Source organism: Aspergillus pseudotamarii, assembly GCF_009193445.1.
Source record: "Aspergillus pseudotamarii strain CBS 117625 unplaced genomic scaffold BDV38scaffold_16, whole genome shotgun sequence".
Taxonomy (NCBI): Eukaryota; Fungi; Ascomycota; class Eurotiomycetes; order Eurotiales; family Aspergillaceae; genus Aspergillus; species Aspergillus pseudotamarii.
Genome location: NW_022475030.1, coordinates 359,143 through 371,845, shown reverse-complemented (window position 1 = coordinate 371,845; position 12,703 = coordinate 359,143). Strand labels below are relative to the sequence as shown.

General features: G+C 48.2%; 5 protein-coding genes across 5 annotated transcripts; 3 read left to right on the top strand and 2 right to left on the bottom strand.

Annotated features, from left to right (window-relative positions):
- Positions 1–722: 722 nt before the first annotated feature.
- On the top strand, positions 723–1,496 carry BDV38DRAFT_51637 (uncharacterized protein). The gene has a single exon (XM_032063470.1). The coding sequence runs from the start codon at positions 877–879 to the stop codon at positions 1,378–1,380; it is 504 nt and encodes a 167-aa protein (XP_031915484.1). The 5' UTR covers positions 723–876; the 3' UTR covers positions 1,381–1,496.
- BDV38DRAFT_242633 (FGGY family of carbohydrate kinases) lies at positions 1,349–2,865 on the top strand. The gene has a single exon (XM_032054121.1). The coding sequence runs from the start codon at positions 1,612–1,614 to the stop codon at positions 2,686–2,688; it is 1,077 nt and encodes a 358-aa protein (XP_031915483.1). The 5' UTR covers positions 1,349–1,611; the 3' UTR covers positions 2,689–2,865.
- A 74-nt stretch (positions 2,866–2,939) lies between these two features.
- On the bottom strand, positions 2,940–7,280 carry BDV38DRAFT_242626 (Ran GTPase-binding protein LOS1). Its single transcript, XM_032054120.1, has 5 exons — positions 7,206–7,280; positions 6,944–7,141; positions 5,136–6,708; positions 4,060–5,085; positions 2,940–4,002 (listed from the first exon to the last, which is right to left on the bottom strand). The coding sequence occupies exons 2-5, from the start codon at positions 6,953–6,955 to the stop codon at positions 3,533–3,535; spliced, it is 3,081 nt and encodes a 1,026-aa protein (XP_031915482.1). The 5' UTR covers positions 6,956–7,141; positions 7,206–7,280; the 3' UTR covers positions 2,940–3,532.
- Positions 7,281–7,710: 430 nt separating this feature from the next.
- BDV38DRAFT_242625 (uncharacterized protein) lies at positions 7,711–8,227 on the bottom strand. Its single transcript, XM_032054119.1, has one exon. It carries the CDS (start codon positions 8,106–8,108, stop codon positions 7,872–7,874), a length of 237 nt encoding a protein of 78 aa, XP_031915481.1. The 5' UTR covers positions 8,109–8,227; the 3' UTR covers positions 7,711–7,871.
- A 1,325-nt stretch (positions 8,228–9,552) lies between these two features.
- Positions 9,553–12,641, top strand: BDV38DRAFT_291452 (uncharacterized protein; the record flags this gene model as incomplete). Its single annotated transcript, XM_032061747.1, has 10 exons — positions 9,553–9,699; positions 9,740–10,024; positions 10,084–10,374; positions 10,415–10,822; positions 10,898–11,171; positions 11,213–11,443; positions 11,499–11,760; positions 11,840–11,991; positions 12,057–12,268; positions 12,299–12,641. 10 exons carry the CDS (start codon positions 9,553–9,555, stop codon positions 12,500–12,502), a joined length of 2,466 nt encoding a protein of 821 aa, XP_031915480.1. The 3' UTR covers positions 12,503–12,641.
- Between the last annotated feature and the right edge of the window lie 62 nt (positions 12,642–12,703).

The window sequence follows — 12,703 nt, the reverse complement described above, 5'->3', positions numbered from 1 at the left end:
TTTTTTTTAAAAAAAAAAATAGCCAAGCAGTTCTCGACTGTTCTTGGATTGTTCACGAGGTACGATCCCAGTGTCCACGTGAACCTGGATAAAAGCCGTTCTAGACGTTCGATCGTGACGAATATTAATTAACTCTAGAGCAGAAAGTAAGCAACTGGTTATAAGGGTCCCCTTGTCTAGTGTGGAAGATCGAATTTAACAGAGCCCTTTCACCGTTCATCGGGTAAATTGGGTAAATTCCCGGTGGTGGTGAGTGGGTCTATAAATAAAAATGATTTACAAAAATTGTACTAGTTGCAGATGAAACTTTTCATTTGATTATTATTATTATTTTTTGACATCACGATGTGCAATTGCGGTTCAATGGCGGGAGAACAAGCCAAAAAGAATGCAGGAATCAAAAGTACGGAGTACGCAGTGGGTAACTGATTGGTTCTCTGGGGTATTTTTCGATTGTATTGGAGAAAAATTCACAATGTATTGCAAAAGTGGGTTCTGAAGTGGCCGAAGTGGGAAGGGGGGGATAAATTGCGGGTTGAATTGGAATGTTCGCAATAGGAGATACATAGAAGATGGAGTCAAGAAAAGACTGATCCCACTCAATGACCCAATTTTTATGCTTGCCAGTGGGACCCTTACTATTTAACAACGTTCTGTCTTTCTTTATCCTCGTTGCGCCCCGTCGTTGTTCAACTTTTTCTCTTCTCTATTCTTTGTCTCTTATCGGTGTGACTACTTATCGACGTCATCTCCCACCGCATATTCGGCGTCTATCGTTTACAAACTTTCACACACAATTGAACTGAATTGAATGAATGAAATACCTCCATTGCACCATAGCGACATAGAAAAGATAACTTTGCAATCACTGCCACAATGCAAGGCCCACTGTACATCGGTTTCGACCTTTCCACCCAACAGCTCAAAGCTCTAGTCGTCAATTCCGACTTGAAAGTCGTCTACGTCTCCAAATTCGACTTCGATGCGGACTCCCGCGGCTTTCCCATTAAAAAGGGTGTCATCACCAATGAAGCTGAGCATGAGGTCTATGCCCCTGTGGCATTGTGGTTGCAGGCCCTGGATGTCGTCCTCGAGGGTCTGAAGAAGCAAGGTTTGGATTTCGCCCGGGTGAAGGGCATCAGTGGTGCTGGACAGCAGCATGGCAGTGTCTACTGGGCACAGGATGCGGAGCGTCTTCTCAAGGAATTGGACTCTGGCAAGTCCCTGGAGGACCAATTGAGCGGGGCTTTCTCCCATCCCTATAGTCCCAACTGGCAGGATTCCAGTACGCAGAAGGAGTGTGATGAGTTTGATGCCTTCCTGGGCGGCGCAGACAAGCTGGCATATGCTACAGGAAGCAAGGCACATCATGTACGTTGATTCCTGCCCTCTACTTCTTTCCCTTTCTTTCCTTTCCGAAGATTCCGGTGACTAGAGCTATACTAATGGCCCTCCCTTCGATAGAGATTTACCGGCCCCCAGATCCTCCGCTTCCAGAGAAAATACCCAGAAGTATACAAAAAGACCTCTCGAATCTCACTCGTCTCCTCCTTCCTCGCATCCCTTTTCCTGGGCCACATCGCCCCTTTTGACATTTCTGACGTCTGCGGTATGAACCTTTGGAACATCAAGCAAGGCGCCTACGACGAGAAGCTCCTGCAACTCTGTGCCGGCCCCTCTGGCGTGGAAGACCTCAAGCGTAAGCTCGGTGCCGTCCCCGAAGATGGCGGCATCAACCTAGGCCAAATCGACCGCTACTACATAGAACGCTACGGCTTCAGCTCAGACTGCACCATCATCCCCGCAACAGGTGACAACCCAGCCACCATCCTGGCTCTGCCACTGCGTCCCTCCGACGCAATGGTCTCCCTGGGCACCTCAACCACCTTCCTCATGTCCACTCCCAACTACATGCCCGATCCAGCCACACATTTCTTTAACCACCCCACCACAGCGGGCCTGTACATGTTCATGCTCTGCTACAAGAACGGCGGCCTGGCCCGCGAACAGATCCGCGATGCCATCAACGATAAACTAGGAATGGCCGGGGACAAAGACCCATGGGCTAACTTCGACAAGACCACACTGGAAACGGCGCCCATGGGTCAGAAGAAGGATTCTGATCCAATGAAGATGGGCCTCTTTTTCCCTCGGCCGGAGATCGTCCCGAACCTGCGAGCTGGACAGTGGCGCTTTGATTATAACCCTGCTGATGGTAGTCTGCATGAGACGAATGGTGGGTGGAACAAGCCGGTCGATGAGGCTCGTGCTATCGTCGAGAGCCAGTTCCTTTCCCTTCGCTTGCGCTCTCGCGGTCTTACCACTAGTCCTGGACAGGGTATGCCAGCTCAGCCACGACGGGTGTATCTTGTCGGTGGTGGATCGAAGAATAAGGCGATTGCCAAGGTGGCGGGTGAGATCCTCGGTGGAAGTGACGGTGTATATAAGCTAGAGATTGGCGATAATGCCTGTGCGCTGGGAGCGGCCTACAAGGCTGTCTGGGCTTTGGAGAGGAAGAATGGACAGACGTTTGAGGATCTCATTGGGCAGAGGTGGAGGGAAGAAGATTTCATCGAGAAGATTGCAGATGGATATCAGAAGGGCGTATTCGAGAGGTACGGGGCTGCCGTTGAGGGATTCGAGAAGATGGAATTGCAGGTTCTGAAACAGGAGGGTGAGACGCGGTGATCTCTCTCTTTCCTCTTCCTTTATAGAAAAAGCGTCTATGGATCTCTTCATGAAATTATTGCCTTTAATGACTCTGCGATCTTGGATGGTTTGCATTGGTTTCCTTTTTCTTTCTGGATTCAGTTAGTACCCTATATAGTTCGCTTATATACAAAATAAACCAAAAGAATGAATAGTATGATAGTATATTCTCAGTGTCCTTCATTTCTATTTGCTAACTATCTTATCTTAGAAACATCCGCATCATCTCTCATGAATAACTCGAAGTCTACACACAAATGAATCCTCCATATAGAAAGTAGAAAGCCAAGACAGTACTCAAACCTCCCGACTTGCATAAGGTATCTGTTGAGCTCCGACGATAGGTATCAATCAATCAATCAACCAACCAACTAACACCCCCGGCCCCATCCCTGTCCGCTGCCTCGACCATTACCCCCCTTTCTTTCCGTTTTGTTAATGATTTATTTTATATGGAATTTGGGAAGTCCTTTTTGTTTTTCTCTTCTTCACTCTGTTGGTGATTAACGCAGTAATCAACGCCTGTTTTATGCAAATATGCATCGCGAACTATATACCTTTCTTTTTTCTTTTTCTTGAGTTTTCTGCTTTTTTCTGGGAAAATGACAGAGGAATTGCCGGCGACAGAGCTATCAGTGTAAAGGATCACATGAGAACATCAGTCATCAAACCAAACCGTGGGGGAATCTAAGAGGAAGAAAAACAGTGAGAATGATCGAGGAGCATAAGGGAAAAGAAAGAATATGGAATGCAAAAGGATCATGCGCTCAATCGCTGGATAAAGGACTGTGGTGGTTGTTAGCTGGAGGTCTTAGGTTAACTGCTACCTGGAAATACATACCGGGAAGAACTGCCGGAATCCCTTCAAGTCTAGCCGGCTTAATGCGTTCAAGAACTCCTCTATGAGTTCGGTACCCATTCCCATGCCAGGCAATTCTTGGTCTCGAAGGTACTGGATATACTCCATGCCGGTCTTGCAATAGATGGTGCGCTGCAATCCTCCAGCTTCGGCGAGAACCTGCTTGGCCTGTGCATCTTTGGGATTGAAGGACGGGGTGGTGGGAAGTGCCCAACACAAGGGCGACATTCGGCTGATCATGAACTGTGCGAATCCGGGGAGAGCAGCCTGCTGGGCGGTGCCGTTCGTCGCCTCCGGTGCGATATCAGGCCCGCCCCAGGAACTGCCCATTTTGGAGAGTACTGAGAATGCCATCTTCGCAGTGGTAAAGTCCTCGACATCCTTGGCGAAGTGTTCGATGGTTGTGATGACGGTATCGAACATGGGTTGATTTCCTGCTCATGTTAGTCCCTGCATCATTTATGATTCGAGGCGGAAGGGCCAAAACTCACTCTCGCTGATGATCACAGCACCCAAGTCATTGTTCAAAACCGCCAATAAGAAATTCAGGTATTCCCGTTTCAACTCCGCAAGCTGGATCTCGTCGTCGGTACCGGTAGTGGGATCGGCAATCCCGGCGAACACCCGTTGTAGGAAAGGAGTCAATAGTGCATCGAGTATGGCGTAGATTTCGCTCTTGAAACCGAAGATCACTTGGTCCAACAGCCGCAAGAAAAGAGCCATTTCATCCCGAGTAGAAGTCTGGGTTAGTAGGCCATCGATCCATCTCGGGAGCTGTGGGAGAATACGAGAGCCAAGCACACCAATGAGTCTGGAAAAGGCAAATCGGGCGGCCGTCCTAATGTTGAAAGAGGTTTTAAGGGATTCAAGAGCGACAAGAGTAGCCTCGGACACCTGCAAGAATGCCTCAGAAACCTCAGCCGCGGGCAGAGAGGTTGGTGAGCTGGTTCCTGGCATCCAATCTGAGAAGCCCTTTGCCAGTGTTCCAAGGGCCATGATATCATGATGTATTTGTAACAAAGCCTTCTCGTCGTTGGACTTCGCCGGTGCCAGGTGTTTCTCCATGTCCATGAACACAGGGGTTAGTACCGACTGCGCATACAGGACCTGCTTGTCGGCAGGGATAGTCGGGGTGGAGCAGATAATGCCAACGGCTTCGAATAGGTAAAGCTGGCTGTTGAAAACAGCATCTGCGGACCCTTCATGATCCTCCGACGACATTTCATCACCGTCAGCACCTTCCGTAGGAATTTCCGCCTGGATCACCAAAAGATCGCCTAGGGCCTGGACGACTGTCTCCGCAACATTGCCGATCTGGCTTCTCAATTGCTTGACTAACCGCTGGAAAAGATACCAGGATCTGGTTTTAACCTTCTTCGTGGGGTGGTGAACCAGTTGAAGGAAGCTTTCCAAGACACCGGGGATGAGATGAGTGTGGTACAGGAAGAATGAACTGTAACGAACACAGATTTCCATGTACTGTAACTGTGTCGCCGGATGCGTGAAGGAGCGAATGTCTGTAGATCGTCAGAGGAGGCGCGCATGGTCCCTGATATGTGATACCTACCGGACTCTACCATTCTTGCCACCATCTCAATAAGTCGCTCTGCTGCCTGATTGTTGGGTTGGTTTTTCGTGTAGAGACTGCCTGCCTTCACGGCAATGTCTCCAAAGAGGAACATCTCATGTAATGCAAGGTCCAGATCACGCCAGTCTAACTGCGCACCCGACTGTCGTAGGTTCTCAAAGGTTGTGGCGACAACCTCGGAGACGGCGTCTATGTAGAGCTGTTCGTTCACTGTGGCGACAGTTTGTTGCATAATGGCTAGTCTCTTGCGGAGCTCCTGAAACTCTGCCTCGTCAGTCTGGTCATCCTCGTCGCCCCATGAGGAGGTCTCGTCATATCGCATCTTGGCAATGATGGCCTTCAAGATAGGGAGTAAGATCGGAGAATGCTGCGCGGTCAGAGAAGGGTCGGTCTTAGAGAGCTTTCTCAAGTATTGAAGCAGGTCGCTGCCACAGGGGATGACGGTCGAGCAGACCTCGTCATACTCATCGGAAAAGTATCTGAGGATGTGCGGAAGGAAGGCCTGCAATAGCCCATTGGCCTTCTCCCTGCATTCTGCAGAGATGTTCTCCTGCTCCAAAGCCCGCACAACATCAACCACTGTACTATTGACTAGCTTCGCAACTGTTTCGGCTAGATCCGTATCGTATTTGAAGGTAAACCTATTCTCACAAAGAGGGGGGCTGTTGGAGAGCTGAGAAACGATGGTGTCCAGGTTCAAGAAAATAATCATATCAATCTTATCCTCCGGCTTCATCTTTTTGCCGATAATTTCCGTGAAAACGTCGACGGCTGCATCCCGCACCTTCTCCTCTCCCGCCCTGAGCTCCGCCTTCTGTGCCCGGGCCAGTTGCTGGAATAAGAGATCGAGCATTGTCTGGTTGACCACTAGGCTAATATCAATCCAGCTAACCCAGGAACCAACTGCCTTCAAACACATCTCTACGATCAGGTCGTTGCCGTCCCGCCATTCCGACAAAATCTGTTGCCACGAGCTTGCGATCTTTTGCATGTCTCTCATTCGGATCAGGTCCTTGAGTGAATTTGCCCTATCCTGTTCCGTACGAGATCTGGACACGAGAACATCACCGATTTCATCATGGATAGAATTGACCACTCGAAGGTAAAATACAATTCCCAGCATATTGTCAGGTGACGTGCTCGAGGCACCCTTGTATGTTAAGCTCAAGAGATCATCGAAGAACGACTCCCAGCCGTTACCGTAGAGCGCTGAGAAGAGGAAGGTGATCGTCTGCGCGATTTTGTTCTGAATATTGGGAGGATCTGGGTTTGCGTTCTCCTGTCCATAGACCTGGCGGAGGTAGCTCATGAGGCCGTCCCGGACATATCCTAGAGCCTGAGGGTCAATCAGCCCAGCCTGGGCGGCACTGTTTACCACCTCTAGTGCTACATGTCGTATGATCTCAGAGTGCTGGGGAGTCTTTGTGAATAGGGCGAGGCAGACTTGCCATCCCGAGGGATCGGTACGGAGTTGGTTCAGGTAATCGAAGGCTTGCGCCTTGAGGGCTTGGTCTGAGGAAGGATTCCAGGCGATTTCTATGGCATTCGCTACCTATGTGATTACATATATGTTAGATTCAGTTTATCATGAAGGGCATTTTTAGAGTAATTGTTTATGCAAACATGCGCAGGGAGGGGCATGAGGGGAGAGGAGGGGAGGGCAAATGGTGGGGTGGACACTATTTTTTTCGTGTCCCTGTTTAAATAAAAAAAAAAAAGTAAAAAGAAAAAGAGAAAAAAAAAAAAAAGAATTTGAATGAACAACAGTGTAGCATTGGCATCCATACCTGTTCTTCCATCTTCGACCAGCCGAGCTGCCTTCAGAGTCAGTAGACTCAGAAAGCAAATCGAATGACGGTGTTCAAAGGGGGGTTAAATCGGTGTAGTTGGGTTAAAATTCAATGGCGGCGGAGAGTCATATCACAAAGAGGGCCGTTTATCGAACCATGACTAGTGCGTTGGAGCAGCAATCGGGGGGGTTTAGACTAGTGGCAGAGACCCAGTTAGTCGGGTAAACGAAAAATTTGTCGATGGATTGATTGGGCTCACCGGACGGACCACGGAGGAGGGAGGAGTTGAATCCTTTCCAGACACACTCGGAAACCTCTCAGTCGGTGGACTACGTCACTTTGTGTAGATGAAACAGGAGAGGAAAAAATGACCTGAGGTACAGTTGGCATGGATGTCATTGTGTGCGGCTGCCAACTTGGTCACTCGCCGAAAAGGGAAAGGGGCGCGTGCTTCCCGAGGGCCTTGGCTGCCGGCAGATTCAGGCAGCATGCCTTAGCTCTTCTGGGTTAACGGCGTTTTATCCATGTCTCGAGAAGCTTAACCTTTTCTTTTATCCGTTTTGTTCTATTGCCACTGATATCCACCGCAGCATACACGTCTACTAGAGACTATCGAGACAAAATCACAAGCTGTACATTTGTGTCGTCCGCCACACGTCAATGTTGGCCATGCAGTGATTTCCGTCAGCTCCATTCCAGAAATATGCCCAGAGCTCGCAAATGGGTCCCTCAGTGGTCGCGGGAAAAGTAAGCAGTCGGCAAGTAGTGCTTGCAACACCCGGGGCTGGTATGATATCAGCTCCTGGGCATAGGATTCATTGGTAAGTATACATTAGTGGACTTCAAACCATTTACAATGTCGTGTAAGAAAACTTGTCCATTCGCCTTCTCCGGCTTGAGGAACGGTGAGCTCTAAAGACTCACGTTACAGCTTTGACGCTAAAGATTCAAGGGTCGAAGTATCCACTGAGGTTTGAACAGCGATGTTCATTTTGTGTTGTACTTCTTCAGGCACGTTCATATCATTGTAGATCCCTGCACCAAATAGTGCTTGTTTACGGTAGGTGGAGTCGCTCAGAGGATCGGGTTGGGGATATAGATAATATAGAGCGTGGAGGGGGTATAAGTATTTAGGTCCCGACATGGTTACTCGTTTTATCATGAGGCGTCATTGGAGAACTGACTACTGGGACTATACTGCTAGTAGTAGTACTACTTAGTAGTACAGTGTACAGTATTCACTGCGTAATGCTGGAGGTGATTGGCTAGGCAGGGCTTTCCCTCCAAATTGCCCAGCTAGGTATACTATTTTAGATCTCTAAAATCGCAAATCTAATCGCAATCTATGTTATCCATACTATTGAATGAAACATGTGTTCTTGGTGATTGTTTAGCGCCATTAACGCCGCCTATAATACACATTCACTATTCTGATAGGTCCTTCTTCTTCGGATTCCACGTATCAATGTACAAGACTACAGGTAAGTCTGCTTACTACAGCATATCAGTAGAATCAGTTGTTTTTTCTATCTATAGTTCACTGTATATGTATAAGCCAAGTTAGAACACTTGTGATCGTACACCTTCTCTAGTCACAAACTGGCCAACCTTAGGGCTTGGGCATATTTCCCAGGTACTATCACAGCTAAGGTTTACCTCTTCACGCCTAGCATAAGTATCTATTATGGGATCTGAAGGAGTGGGACCAGTCAAAATAGTGAACGCGTATTATAGGGGGTACCAATGATGCTAAAATATCTTCGAGGAACACGCGTTTCATTCAATAGGATAGATCACATAAACTGGGATAGGAATTGAAGTATCTACAAGAATCCAATAGTACTGGACAATAAGAAACAACTTCACGCGTACCATGCTAGTCGTGTAGCTTTGATGCGTTGGGTGTGCTGCTGCCGGCCTTGCAGGTTTGCTTTACTATGCGACTTATGCCGGCTCTTAGCTTAAAGAATCTTGTGGCATGCACACGAGAACAAACAGGCTTACAGATAATGTCCGATGCTAATCTTTGGCCACGCCTATCCCCGAGGCTTTTTTTTTCTTTTCTTTTCTTTTTTTTTTTTTAGAGCACCTCAGATATAACCGATTTCGCTACGTACCAGATCCATGGAAGGATAGCATCATCGACTATGGTCTTGCCCTGGCTGAAGTGCATTGCGCAAAAATATTACTAAATTTCGTTGATAACAAGAAAGATTGAGAATCCAGGCCACAGGAATTGGAGTCCATATGATTTTCCTGAATCCCTGCTTCTGGAGGTTGAAAGGGGTCTTATGATCCGTGACAATCAAGAAGCTATTGCCCAGAAGATGAGAAGCAGAGAAACTGGCAAAAACACAGTTCTGCAGTTGAGCATGGGAGAGGGAAAATCGTCTGTCATCATACCTATGTTAGCGTCTTCTCTGGCCGATAGCTCTCGCTTGGACCGCGTTATTGTTGCTAAACCCCAGGCGAAGCAAATGTTTCCAATGCTGGTCTCGAAGTTGGGTGGGATGATGGGAAGGCGAATCTACCATTTGCCATTCTCACGTGCTCTGAAGCTGGGTAGCATACAGGCTAAGGAAATAATATTTATGTGCCAAGAGTGTATGAAGAATGGCGGTGTCCTTCTCGTGCAGCTTGAGCAGACTTTGTCCCACAAAGCCATGGCTTTCGAACGCATTATTAGCGGAGATTTCGTCGCACGTCCGCTTTTGCAGACGCTTGAGTTCTTCCGCAAGCACTCGCGTGATGTCGTCGATGAGAGCGATGAAAACTTCGGTTGCAAAATTTGAGCTTGTTTATACCATTGGTGACCAACAGCCAGTACAGCTGAGTCCAGAGAGATGGGTGATAGCCCATCAAGTCCTCGAATTGGTCAGGAAATACACCGAAGACGTGAGGACAAAGTTCCCACGCCTAGGAGAGGTCGGAGTCTCACAAGAAGGGAGCTTTCCACGCATACGCATTTTTGGAGCAGATGCACAGCGTGAGCTGATCGATCGCATTGCCGCACACATCTGTGAAACAGAGTTAAGTGGCTTTCCTATTGCTAGACAGCCAAAGACACTCACGGAAGCGGTGCGCATATACATAACCAAATTAACATTAACTGTTGACTAAATCTAAAAGGCCTAGAGGAATTATGGGGACCTCGTACACGCGACGTCTTGTTTCTGCTAGGGGGTCTTTTTGCGGCGGGTATATCGGTCTTTGCCTTCGAACTCAAGAGCTGGTGTGTTAATTATGGCCTCACTTCAACTAGAGAGCCACCTACAACGCTTACTGTTCCATATCGCGCTAAGGACAGCCCTACTGCACGTTCTGAATATAGCCACCCGGATGCAGTCATTGTACTGACCTGCCTGAGTGGGTACTATGGAGGTCTAAGTGACGAGAAACTTTTCAATGCGTTCAGTCACCTGCTTAATGTCGACCAGGCAGACGTTGAATATCAGCTGTGGGGTAAAGGATGCTTATCAATTGTCGAAGAAATTTCAGCAGGTTGTTAGCATCAATTTAGAAGATCGCCGTCTATGCACCGAGAAAATTTTTCCCTCGTTTCGGTTTGCAAAAGGTGCCGTGGACTACTTCCTCTTTCACGTTGTATTTCCTAGGAAAATGAGGGGGTTTCCATATAAGTTGTCCGCATCAGGCTGGGTCATTGGTGAGGTCAAATGCCACCCTCTGACTGGGTTCAGTGGCCCAAATGCCTTCCGTGAGGTTCTTCCACATAGTGTAGAACAGCTGAGCCTCCCTCCACAGATGCACACAAATGCTCTGGTTCTTGGATACTTATTACAGCCGGAAGATTCGGTTATATGTACTCCATGGAGACACAAGGAACACCGATCAGATGCCGAGGGATTGCTGTCCTTGGTCATGTAAATGGACCCGCCTGCACATGTCATCCCTGATGTCGGGGCTCAAGTGCTGGAATTGACCAATGCGGAGGTGGCAAATGAATGGCTGAGGTTAACATCCAACAGTGATATGCCACAGGCTGTAATCCTCTGTGATGACAACGATGAGCTATGTGTGATGGATCGCAAAGGACCAATTGAGTCCCTGCAAACATCTCCTTTTGTTAAGCAGCTCGACGTGTGTTATGTATTCCTGGCTGAAGCACACACACGAGGCATTGATCTCAAGCTGCCCGAGCATTATAGGGCAGCTGTTACATTAGGGGCAAATCTGACCAAGGACAGATTAGTTCAAAATGAGGCCTGTGCAATGTATTGAATAACTTCACCACTAATGCTTATCTAGCTTGTATAAGGACGCGAAGGCTAGGCCAAGGTCAGTCAGTTGTTTTCTGTGTCCCAGACGAAATCCATCACAAGATTTCGACGCGTGCCTCCGATAACGGAAGCGTAGAGGTACCCGATGTCCTTTGTTGGGCCATGGCCGAAACCTGGCAGGACATGAAAGGGAACATCACTCTATGGGCCACACAAGGCCTACGGTTTCTGCGCCATGAACCGTTGCGGAATGAGATGCGTGCGCAAGGCGATCTTTTCTTTTTCTTCTAGTCACGCACGGAAATTTCTTGAAGATGAAGCCCTATCTTTGGAACAAAGGTATAGACCCCGTGTGAATCAAGATGAGCTGGCAAATTTCGCACACAGCGACCAAAGCCAAGCTGCATCTCTAATTGCGACCCGTTGTTGGGAATTCGGAAGCATGCCTTACCACTCGGCGAAAATAGATGAAGACCACGAGCGGGAAGTTGCCGCGGAAGCAGAAAGGGAACGACAGGTTCAACGACCCCCAAAGGCTAGGCCGAAAAAGCACAGAATTCGCGGAGATATGACGAAGTCCGTATCCCCCGGAGTAATTAATTGCTGAAGGCTCCACGGCTTTTCTGCCGGCCTTTTAATCACCTGGCAAAATGAGCACTGTCTGGCATCCTAGCGTTCGTCAATTCCCGGGGAAATTGCTTGTAACCCGCGATTATGCGCAAATCGTGGAGCCTATCGATGTCTTGTACTTTTCGCCTGATGTCTTCCAAAGACTGGTGCAATGGATTCTGGCAACTCGCCAAGGGAGTAACTCCACCGACCAGAAATCGACTGCCAACCAAATGGTCATCATCAGCCCTTACGAAGTGCAGGATTGTATCCCTCTATCAAGGAGTCCAAACATATGGCATTGCATCTCTACGCGCCCCGGTCCAATTTAGGACTTAAACCATTGGACAAGTTAGACCTCTACAATGTCTCCGGCGAGGTCACCAATGCTCTATGTATACCTCGGGGCTTCATTATAGAGCTGAATCTATTTGCTGGGCAGTTGCACCTGACTTCGTATGGGGAATATGTGGAAGTCTGCGATTTTCTGGGTGTGGCATGAGAGCCAATGGGTGAGGACAGCCTTGCCGCCACAGACAGTTTCATTCTGCACCGGGATAAGAACAACAGGACAGAACGCTTAGCATCAACGTTCCGGCAAAGTCCGATAAAGTTCTTAAATTTCCTTACGTCGCAAATTCGACGGAAAAGCGAAGGGATTGACAAAACACATATGGGCAAGATTTTTAACGGCATAATTCTTGATTGATCAGACTTCGAAGAGCCAAGGAGAATAGAACAAGTCCTTTCGGACTGAAGTGGGTTCACTGTGGCCTGGTGTGCCCAGACTTGGGTCTTGACAGCACCGCTCTGAGGGATGCTATCATAGAGCGCGGTGCTGGACTGGCATGATTTACTAGGGGATCTGGAGTTTTAGTTATGAGGTGTTACAGCATGGATATTTAAACAA

Bases quoted from the DNA above. Each gene is read 5' to 3' on its own strand.
- BDV38DRAFT_242625 (XM_032054119.1), bottom strand. From the start codon at position 8,108: ATGATAAAACGAGTAACCATGTCGGGACCTAAATACTTATACCCCCTC.
- BDV38DRAFT_242633 (XM_032054121.1), top strand. From the start codon at position 1,612: ATGAACCTTTGGAACATCAAGCAAGGCGCCTACGACGAGAAGCTCCTG.
- BDV38DRAFT_51637 (XM_032063470.1), top strand. From the start codon at position 877: ATGCAAGGCCCACTGTACATCGGTTTCGACCTTTCCACCCAACAGCTC.
- BDV38DRAFT_242626 (XM_032054120.1), bottom strand. The intron at 5,086-5,135 runs GTAGGTATCACA...GACGATCTACAG, and splicing joins GGCAAGAATGGTAGAGTCCG to ACATTCGCTCCTTCACGCAT. The intron at 4,003-4,059 runs GTGAGTTTTGGC...TAACATGAGCAG, and splicing joins TGCTGTGATCATCAGCGAGA to GAAATCAACCCATGTTCGAT.